Here is an 11,033-nt window from a genome sequence, read left to right as displayed (position 1 = left end):
GCAGTAGCCAGCAAGATGCTCTGGACAAGGTGTTTGGGGGCCAACTTCTGTAAGCACCTGAAAACCTTTACCAGGAACATACTCCGTCTGTGAGTACTACTGAATTCTGGGCCACCTGAAGCGCACTCAGCACTGGCTCTGGCACTGCCAACCAGAAAGCACCATGGTCTGCTCCACCATCCTAAAGAATAAGGCCCAGAGTAGATGACGGCAGATCAAGACCCGAATGGTCCATCTAGTTGGGGGTTTCTCTTCGTCTCTGCCCGGTACTGAAGTCTCTGTCAGAGGTCACTCCAGTCCATCCAGGTCTGCCCAGTACTGGCCTTAGCTCTTCTTTTCTCTGTGTCCGCCCCCTCCCCCCACAACACCTGGGTCGGTCCAACAAGGGGGTCAAAGTGCTGCTCCCCTAAAAAGGCCTCGAGCCTACGAAATGCAGCACCAGCAAGACTTGTTTTCCCAGCAGAAAGCGCTGCCTTTGTCGCCGACGTATCGACCACTCTCAGCAAACTGCTCCAGCCGCTAGGCTAGAGTGAGGCTTGCAACGCACTGGAAGAGGCTATTGGCGGACTAGAATGAGGCGGGGAGCGGCCATTGGAGCATGAGAACGAGGATTGACCACAGTTCCGCGTCTGCGCCGTCGCTGCCGGCCTACGGGCTGTTTCCTGCGCCTGCGCAGACGCTTCGGCGAGTCTTTTGCAATGGCGGCCACGGTGTCGGTGTCGCTTGAGGGCTCGGGCGGGCCGAGCTCCGTGTTGTCGGCCGTTTCCCAGGCTGCAGCCGGGCCGGGCACGGCGGCGGGACTGGGCCCCGCCGCCTGGAACCGTTCTGTGGAGCGAGCGCTGGAAGAAGCGGCGGTGACCGGAGTGCTCAACCTCAGCGGCAGGAAACTGAAGGATTTCCCGAGGGGCGCCGCCAACCAGGACCTGACAGACACCACGCGGGCCGGTGAGGGCGAGGGCGGCAGCCCAAAGACACTGGTGGTGCTGCTGCGAAAGGGGGGCGGGGATCACACAAGACTAGCCTTAGTGGGTCCATCAAGCCACGGTGGCCAATCCAGGTCCCTAGTACTTGGCCAAAACCCAAGGAGTAGCAACATTCCGGAACCCCAAAGAGTAGTGACATTGCATGCGGAATTCCCAAAGAGTAATAAGATTCCGGAACCCCAAAGAGTAGCAACATTCCATGCAGAATCCTCAAAGAGTAACAAGATTCTAGAACCCCAAGGAGTAGCGACATTCCATGCGGAATCCCCAAAGAGTAACAAGATTCCGGAACCCCAAAGAGTAGCGACATTCCATGCGGAATCCCCAAAGAGTAACAACATTCCGTTATCTCAGTAAGCAAGATTCCGGGACCCCAAAGAGTAGTGACATTGCATGCGGAATTCCCAAAGAGTAATAGGATTCCGGAACCCCAAAGAGTAGCAACATTCCATGCAGAATCCTCAAAGAGTAACAAGATTCTAGAACCCCAAGGAGTAGCGACATTCCATGCGGAATCCCCAAAGAGTAACAAGATTCCGGAACCCCAAAGAGTAGCGACATTCCATGCGGAATCCCCAAAGAGTAACAACATTCCGTTATCTCAGTAAGCAAGATTCCGGGACCCCAAAGAGTAGTGACATTGCATGCAGAATTCCCAAAGAGTAATAAGATTCCGGAACCCCAAAGAGTAGCGACATTCCATGCGGAATCCCCAAAGAGTAACAACATTCCGTTATCTCAGTAAGCAAGATTCCGGAACCCCAAGGAGTAGCGACATTCCATGCGGAATCCCCAAAGAGTAACAACATTCCGTTATCTCAGTAAGCAAGATTCCGGGACCCCAAAGAGTAGTGACATTGCATGCAGAATTCCCAAAGAGTAATAAGATTCCGGAACCCCAAAGAGTAGCAACATTCCATGCAGAATCCCCAAAGAGTAACAAGATTCCGGAACCCCAAAGAGTAGCGACATTCCATGCGGAATCCCCAAAGAGTAACAACATTCCGTTATCTCAGTAAGCAAGATTCCGGGACCCCAAAGAGTAGTGACATTGCATGCGGAATTCCCAAAGAGTAACAAGATTCTGGAACCCCCAAAGAATAGCGACAGTCCATGCGGAATCCCCAAAGAGTAACAAGATTCCGGCCTAGTTCAGAAAACTACCTGTGTGCTGACCTTGCCTGTGTTCTGATGCCCTGGATCAGAACTTATCAGACCTCCAGCCCTACAACAGAAGAGCAAAGTAGGAATTAAATTGTTGGTGAAGGAACTAGTGAAGTCATTTGAGGTCTACATTGAAAAATAATAATGATGATGAGCCACTATACATAGCAATATATGATGACTGACCTATTTAAGTGTAAATTAAGTCATCGAGGAAATGAATCCAATATTGTAAAAAGCAGTTCTAAAACAAATCCACAAATAGGGCAATCTGAAATAAAAAGTAACTAATGAAAAATATGTATATACGTAGCCAAAAGTGCAAATGCCACTACATAAATAAGGGCACAATATATAGGATAATCCAGTCCATCCATCTATAAACCTAGATTTGAACAATGATGTAAGTACATCAGCAGACAAAAGAACTATGAAACTAGGAGAGCAAAGAAAAAAGACTTGATATATATAAGATATGTGAAAAGTACTATAAATACACATGGGCTAAGAAGGGTAAATCAAAACAAAACAAAAATGACATAAAGCAAAGAACAGTGTGGGGAAGAAACACAAAGTTTCAAAGTGAAGCCAGAGGTTCATAAAAAATTGTGCCAAGTGGCCCAAACTAGTCTATTGGAAAAACGGAAAAAGCTTAAAACTCATAAGAAATAAAGTAAATCCTGACAACCTGCAGAAAGAACATTTTATCTATGAGAATTACCTGACCAGAAACTACTATATGAAAGCAGCAGAACATGGGCCAAAAAGGCTAAAAGAAGCAGACCAAAAAAAGGTGTGTGGGGGTCATGCAACGGACTAGAAATACAAGCAAAGCTAAAGCCAGCTGTGAAAAGCCCAAAGGATTGCTAAGAGCAGCCTCACAAGCATGGAGCTCGCAGGAAGACTGGGATCAAAGAGAAGTGATGTCATCAGAAATGGCAAGACAGGAGAGCGACCCCCCTTCCCCTCATAATTCATTCTCTTCCTTCCCTTTCCTTTTCATGTGGAATCTTCCTCTCCCCCCCCCCCAGTGCCTATTGTAACAACTTTGTCCGATCTTTATGTTGCCATAGTTTAATTTTTTTATTATTATTATTACTCTTTTTTAAACTCCAATTTTAGTAATTGTAAACCATCCAGATATTTGTTTGATGGTCGGTATATCAAACTGTAAATAAACTTGCAGATATAACACAGCAAAAATTCAATATGTTAAAACAAAGCATGGCAAATTTAAAACAGACTCAGTTTAAATGAGTGAAAGTTACAAAAAAGCTTCAGTGACTGGTATGATAATTCAAAATGTGTTTGTAAAAAATGCATCTATTGATACATGAGAGAAATAATACTAATACAATGGAAACATAATACATGCAAAACTCCTATAATAAAACAAATAAATATAAACCTGAACTGCTCAAATAAAGGAACATATAACTTCCTTAGCATAAGAATAGCCATACTGGGTCAGACCAATGGTCCTAGTCCATCTAGCCCAGTATCCTGTTTCCAACAGTGGCTAAACCACAAGTACCTGACAGAAACCCAAATAGTAGCAACATTTCATGCTACCCATCCAGGGCAATCATTCTTTTTGTGTCTCCCTGTGTGTTCGTCTTCCATGAGGCTGTCTTTTCTCCTTTTCTTACACTACCAATGCAGGGTAAGCAGTGGTTTCCCCCATGCCTATTTCAATAGCAACCTATGAACTTAAATACAAACTTTCATTGAAAATGGCCAACCAGAACACAGATTTTGTGAACTGATCAATCAGATCAACATTTGTCATCGAACTCCCTCATTCGGTTCTCTGGGGTAAATTGTTTTAAGTTTATGAATCCAAAACGGTTCGCGATAGTTTAAACATCTATTTCAATGTTTTAATAAGCCAGTTGAGAATCCTGTAGTGCCTTTTTCACCAGATGAGCTGAACCTATTCTTTGAGTCTGTGCTCTGGGGAGTGTGGATGTAAAGTGGACTAGTTCTGAACCAGTGACAGAAGTTTTTGTAAGTAAGGTACTTCCTGCTTGTAAGCCGACAGTAGAGACTGGAGATTTGTGTTTGCCAGTGATTCTTCAGAGTTTGGATAAGGAGGTTTGTCCAGTGCTAATGAAGATTATTAATATCATCCTACAGAATGGAAAGGTTCCAAATAGATAAAAAAATTGCCACAATTCATCCGATAATTAAAGATAGAAAAATAGGTGTAGAGATGATTCAAAATTTCCGTCCAGTGGCAGCTCTGCCAGTATTTTCAAAAATCGTGGAACAAGTGGTTTATCTTCAGTTAGAAAAGCATATGGAAGAAAATGAGATATTAGATAATCATCAATATGCGTTTCGTAAATACCGCAGTACTGAAACTTTGTTAGTCTCGCTTTTGGATGAAATGAGATGTGGGTTTGAGAAGGGGGAGGAATATCTGTCTGTTTTTCTGGATATATTAGCCGCCTTTGATACCCTTGATCATGCAATATTAATGGAACGACGGGGGGGGGGGAAGTTCATGCATAGTTCAGTTAATTTTTGAATAATAGGAAACAGGAAGTTTTTGTCAATGGCAAATTGTCAGGTCAAAGAGGAATAAGCCCTTTCAGCAACACTATTTAATATTTACATCTGTCTGCTGTGTGTATTACTATGACAGTTGTTTTTCCCAATTGGAGAATCATTGGCAAATGCCATTAGGAGGTTGAAAACTGTGCTCCTTGAAGTAAAAAGATGGATGGACAATAACAAGCTCATGTTAAATATCTCCAAGACAAAAGTGATGTTTTTGTCAAGTGCCGTGAATATAAATATACCTGAGTCTGTACAAATTTTAGGGACAATTATCGACCTTTCCGATGAGGTTAAATACCTGGGAGTTATTTTAGATGCCCGCTTGTCCTTTCAACCTCACATTCTTGCCACGGTTAAGAAGATTTATTTTAAATTACGATTGATGAACAATCTTAAATCTTATCTGTGTGGTGCCAATTTTAAGTGCTCTCTACAATCTGCAGTGTTGTCCAGTTTGGACTATTGCAATTTGCTGCTGCTAGGTGTTCCCAAGTTCAATTCATGTGCTACAAGTTACATAAAACTCAATTATTGGCATTATGTTTGGTACTGGGACATTTGACCATGTGTCTTAATTTTATGTGGTTGAGGATTGATTTTAGAATAGGACAAACTGCTGTTGCTAACTTTCCTTTGCCTCTTTGGAATGGCTCCGAGATATTTGATCAACTCTATATCTGACTATGTACTCAAGCTGGAGAGTTAAATGTTCCTACTATACAGCAGGCAAGGTTGAAAGTCACAAGAATGGGAGCTTTTTCTTGTGCTGGTCCAGAAGTGCGGCATGCTATTCCATTGTATAGTAGAAAGCAAAAAGATGTCTTTTCAAAAGCCTCTTAAAAATAGTCACATCTTTTTTTACAAAATGAACCATGGGTGCTGAACATTTTTATTGGCTAATTTGTATGATATGTTGATGAAGTTTATACATGTATATTTGTAATCTTATTGTGAATGTGGTATTGTAACCCACCGTGTTAAAGGGGGGATATAACTAAAAACCCCATAAGACTCCAAATGAAATCCTCCTCTGACTGAGATGCTGCATGCCAATGAACAATCATCTTTGTTCCTATATGTATTCTGCTTCTATGTTCATTCAAATGCAGTAGCATAGTTTGCATTCCCCATATAAACTAAAGAACAAGGACAAATCTATATTTCACATGGGAGAAATCACCTGTGGTACTATTTTGGATTCTGGGGTTTGGCCAGGTACTAGGGATCTGAATTGGCCGACGTGAGAACGGGCTACTGGGCTTGATGGACCATTGGTCTGACTCAGTAAGGCCATTCTTATGTTCTATTAGAATAGTATTGCCATATGAAAAAATATTTCTTCCTATTGCTTTCTCTGCTCACCTGCTGCTGCTACTGTTTCGAGTGAGGGAGGGAGGGGCGATTATCATAAGAACATAAGATTTGCCATTGCTGGGTCAGACCAGAGGTCCATCGTGTCCAGCTGTCCGCTCACACAGCGGCCCTTAGGTCAAAGACCAGTGCCCTGTTTGAGACTAGCATTACCTGCGTATGTTCTGCTCCAGCAGGAACTTATCCAACCTTTTCTTGACTCCCTGAAGGGTGCTTTCCCCTATAACAGCCTCTGGAAGAGCGTTCTAGATTTGGATATATCCTCTTCGGTAAATACAGACGCAAAAAATGTGTTCAGTTTGTCGGCGATGGCTTTGTCCTCCTTTAGTACTCTCTATTCCATGGTCATCTAACGGCCCCACCGCTTCCCTCACGGGTCGTTTCCCCTTAATATATCAAAAGAACGGCTTAAAGTTTTTTGCCTCCTTGGCTATTTTTTCCTCGTAGTTCCTTTTGGCCTCTCTTACCGCCTTATGGCTCTTGCTTTGATGTTGTTTGTGCTTTATCCAGTTTTCGTCCGTTTTTGTCCTTTTTCATTCCTTAAACAAAGTCTTCTTGACTCTGATTGTTTCCTTCACTGCTACAGTGAGTCACACCGGTTCCATGTTCTTTTTCCTCTTGGAACCCTTGTTGATATGCGGTATATATAGATTTTGCGCCTCGGTGACTGTGTCTTTAAAAAGAGACCATGCTTGCTCTAGGGCAGGGGTGCCCACACTTTTTGGGCTTGCTACTTTAAAAAGACCAAGTCAAAATGATCTACCAACAATAAAATTAAAAAACACAAAGCACACTATACGCTGAGAAAATGTTAATTATCATTCATATTCTGGGTTTTTTTCAAAGAGGTCAAGGCAGATGACTCTATGCATTGTCACCTCAGTAACAACCATACAAAAATATCCAAATATACCCCCTCCCTTTTTACTAAACCACAATAGCAGTTTTTAGCGCAGGGAGCTGCGCTGAATGCCCAGCGCTGCTCTCGACGCTCATAGGCTCCCTGCGCTAAAATCTGCTATTGTGGTTTAGTAAAAGGAGGCCATAGTGCAAAATATAGACAGTAGATATAAATTCAGACACATTTTGATCACTAAATTGAAAATAAAATCATTTTTCCTACCTTTGTTGTCTGGTGAGTTCATGAGTCGTGGGATACTGAGAGAAGTATCCAGGTAATAAGTATAGAAACCCGACCAGGTCGTGCATGTGCAAAACCGGAGGGTTAGGACTTCGATGGGAAGATAGGACTTCAATGGGAAACCAGGGTGGCAAGGGGGCCCCTTCTGGTGATTCAGACAGGTGACCTGTTTGGGCCGCCGCGGGAGCGGACTGCTGGGCATGATGGACCTATGGTCTGACCCGGCGGAGGCACTGCTTATGTTCTTATGTTCTTATGTTCTTATGAGTCTCTGGTTGCACTTTCTTCTTTTGACTGTGCATCCAATCTTTCTTCCCTTCTTTCAACCTGTATGCTTCCTCTCCTCCAGACCTCATTCCCTCCCCCAACTTTTTCTTCTCTCCCTGCCATTTCTTTCTCCCTGCCTCCCTTTCTTTTTTCTCTCTTCATATCCCCTTTCTTTCTTTCTCCCTGCCCTTCACCAAGCCACTGCTGCCACCATCGGGGAACAGGCTCCCAAGCCGCCGCCATCGGGTAACAGGCCCCAAAGCCGCCACCGCCCCAAGCTCTCCCTGCTTCCCAGCGATTGGCTGGCCCGAACTTCCTCTCTGACGGCAGAATTGACGTCGGGGAGAGGAAGGCTGATTGCCCCAGTAGATTGCCACGGCAAAGTGAGTCTATCATGGACTTGCTTTGACTTAGCGATCTACTGGTCGATCGTGATCGACCTATTGGGCACCCCTGCTCTAGGGTATTTACAGTGCTTATCCTCTTCTTAATCTTCTTCCTCACCATGACTCTCATCCCTTCGTAGTTCCCTTTTTGGCAGTTCAGTGCCATTGCAGTCATTTTGGATCAATTTTTTGTTCCTGTGTGTAGGCTCTGCTGCTGTGGGGAACGGAGGGGTGTGTTGTCATAAGAACATAAGAATTGCCTTGTCGAACGCCTTCTGAAAATCTAGATATATGATGTCGACTGGATCTCCCTTATCTATCTGCCTATTAACCCCCTCGAAGAAGTGCAGTAAGTTTGTTGGACCAGAGGGAGGGTTGTCAGGACTGGTTCTGCTGCTTCTGGTATGAGAGGGAGGGAGGAAGTGGGGGGGGGGGAGAGAAACTACAGTTATCTGGCATCCACCAATCCCCATGGCTAAAACATCTTCAATATTTTAACAAGTCTAGAGGCATCAAATATGAGGTAAAACACAAGTCAGTGATCCCATTCTTCATTGGTATAATATTGTAGAAACTATTTTCTATGGGCATGCTTAGCATGTTTATGAGCTTGCTTCAATCTTCATTTGTTGAAGAAATTCTTTTAATTTTGAAATGGTGGCTAATCAGCAAATTTCTCCTATGGTGATAGGATGATTGGTAGAAAGCTTTAATTAGTTGTTATGATAAATACGCTTTCGATAGATGTTACAACCTTCTCATGAGACTTCCAAAAATGAAATAGAAATTTGGCTATTAGTCACTGTAAATTTCAAATAGTCTTTTAAAATTGTCTAACAAAAGATCTCTTAGGGAGAGGAAGAGATAGTGGGTGGGAAGACTGGATGGGCCATTTGGCCTTTATCTGCCATCATGTTTCTATGTTAAAAGCTTCAAATAAAATCATATCATTCAAAACTCTATACCAAAAACCAATTGTTTAAATTATGGAGCCGGATAGACATACTTTTCTTCAAATTTCCCCATGTAAAGGGTGGTTATCAATAGAGCAAAAAGGAGTTTCCATAGCTATTTCATGAACTTGTCGATAAAAATGATTTCCAAATACATAACAACTCTGAAACAATACCAGTTGGCTAAAGAGCATAAAATTTATTGAAATGCAACCAATTTTCCATATTCTGCTGTAAAACTGCTTTAAACATCTTTAATGCTATATACATTGGAATTAATGTATATATGGTAATAAAGTTACATTCAACGTAACAAACCAAGCTTGATCAGAGAGATGTTCCAAATTGATTCAAAAATTGCAACCTTTGACATCAGTGGGTTTTACACTTTTGCTGCATGTACTACTTTTCGACTGTATTGCTGTTTCTCTGTTGTTTTCTGTTGTAAATAAACAATTACAAAAAAAAAAATTTCCAACCTTCAAATATGATCAGCTTTGGTGACAATAGGTTTTAAATAACAATCAAGGAAAACTAATGATTGATCCCCTTGTAGAAACATAAGAATAGCCATATTCAAACAGACCAGTGGTTCATCTTGTTTCTAGCAATGACCAGTCCAGGTCAACATTCCATGCAGTGGCTTCCCCCATGTGTTTATCAATGACAGACTATGGACTTTTCCTCCAGGAACTTGTCCAAATCTTTCTTAAAACCAGCTCCGCTCTCCGCTCTTACCACATCCTCTGGCAATGCATTCCAGAGCTTCTATAAAGTATTTCCCTGTAACTTGATTGAGTGCCCCCTAGTCTTTGTCATTTTTGACGGAGTGAAAAATCGATCCACTCAGGATTTAGTAGACTTCAATCCTATCTCCCCTCAGCTGTCTCTTTTCCAAGCTGAAGAGCCCTAACCGTTTTAGTCTTTCCTCATACGAGAGAAGTTCCATCCTCTTTATCATTTTGGTCATTCTTTGAACCTTTTCTAATTCCACTATATCTTTTTATGAGATACAGAGACCAGAGTTGAATGCAATAGTCCAGATGAGGCATTATAATATTGTTGGTCTTAATGTACCATTCCTCTCCTAATAATTCCTAACATCTTGTTTGCTTTTTTTGGCCGCTGCTGCATACTGGGAGGAAGATTTCAGCATATTGTCTACAATGATACCTATATCTTTGTCTTGCATGCTGACTCCTAAGGTGGACCTTAGCCTCCGGTACTATGATTCGGATTATTATTCCCAATGTGTATCACTTTGCATTTGTCCACATTAAATGTCATCTTCCATATTGATGCACAGTTTTCCTACAATTTTTCACAGTCCTCATGTGTTTTAACAGCTTTGAATAGTTTTGTGTCATCTCGCATGTAATTTGCCTCACTTGTCATTCCAGTTTCCAGATCATTTATAAGTATGTTGAATAGCATTGGTTGCAGTACAGACCTTTCTTCATTGAAAAAGTGCTTTAGATGGGTTGAACAGTTTCCATCTGTAGATGGTCTGCGCATGTGCTGGCCTTCCATGCCCGGCAGAGCTGGAAACTTTTTTGCCTTTTTTTTTTTTTTAACTTCATGAGCCTGTGGTTTTAACCCTCTTTAAAACCACAGGCTTGCACTGTGGGGAAAGGCAGGAGAGTCGAGGCAGAGAGCAGGGCAGTTGGAAAGGACCTGAGCGACTGGTCCTCTGCAGTCGCTTATTTTTTGATCGGCCAGCCCAGTTGGTGTCCATAATTTTTTTTAGTGAATTTCTGCCTGCCTGTATTTGCATGCCGTTCCCCCTGATTTGCATGCACGGATTGGATTGGGTGTGGATATGCTCGGGAGGAAGGTTAGTGAATCGGGTCGGGGTCGCTAAGTGGTCGGGACACGATTGGTGGGCTTAGTGAATCTAACCCTTTGAGAATTGCTGCTGTACTTTGAATATACAAAAGTTAGTTCAACCCACCTTTTTTGAATGTATAAAGAGAAAGCTATGAGATCCCTTCTTGAAAATGGGACCACACTATTCGTGTCTAATTACTAGGGCAAGAGTGTTCAATGTTGGATCTCGAGGGTCACAACCCATTGGGTTTTCAGAATTTCCCCAATGAATATGCATGATATCTATTTGCATACAGTGGAGGCTGTGCATGCAATTTGAACGTGCAGGTGGGGAAAATGAGCATTGAACTAGGGTGACCAAAATGCTTTGATCTGGTCT

At 42.6% G+C, this 11,033-nt stretch overlaps 1 protein-coding gene across 4 annotated transcripts in view; it reads left to right on the top strand.

The window, feature by feature from the left end:
• Positions 1 to 642: 642 nt before the first annotated feature.
• LRCH3 (leucine rich repeats and calponin homology domain containing 3) overlaps positions 643 to 11,033 on the top strand; it is a 101,353-nt gene continuing 90,962 nt past the window's right edge. For 2 of the 4 annotated variants that reach the window (XM_033958116.1, XM_033958114.1), the window contains exon 1: positions 643 to 945. In XM_033958116.1, coding sequence (XP_033814007.1) covers positions 699 to 945 — 247 coding nt within the window. In that variant the 5' untranslated portion in view covers positions 643 to 698. The remainder of the gene's footprint in view (positions 946 to 11,033) is intronic. The other 2 variants (XM_033958117.1, XM_033958115.1) reach the window with 1 other exon arrangement.

This window comes from Geotrypetes seraphini, chromosome 9, assembly GCF_902459505.1.
Source record: "Geotrypetes seraphini chromosome 9, aGeoSer1.1, whole genome shotgun sequence".
NCBI lineage: Eukaryota > Metazoa > Chordata > Amphibia > Gymnophiona > Dermophiidae > Geotrypetes > Geotrypetes seraphini.
This window is presented reverse-complemented; position numbering and strand designations above follow the sequence as displayed.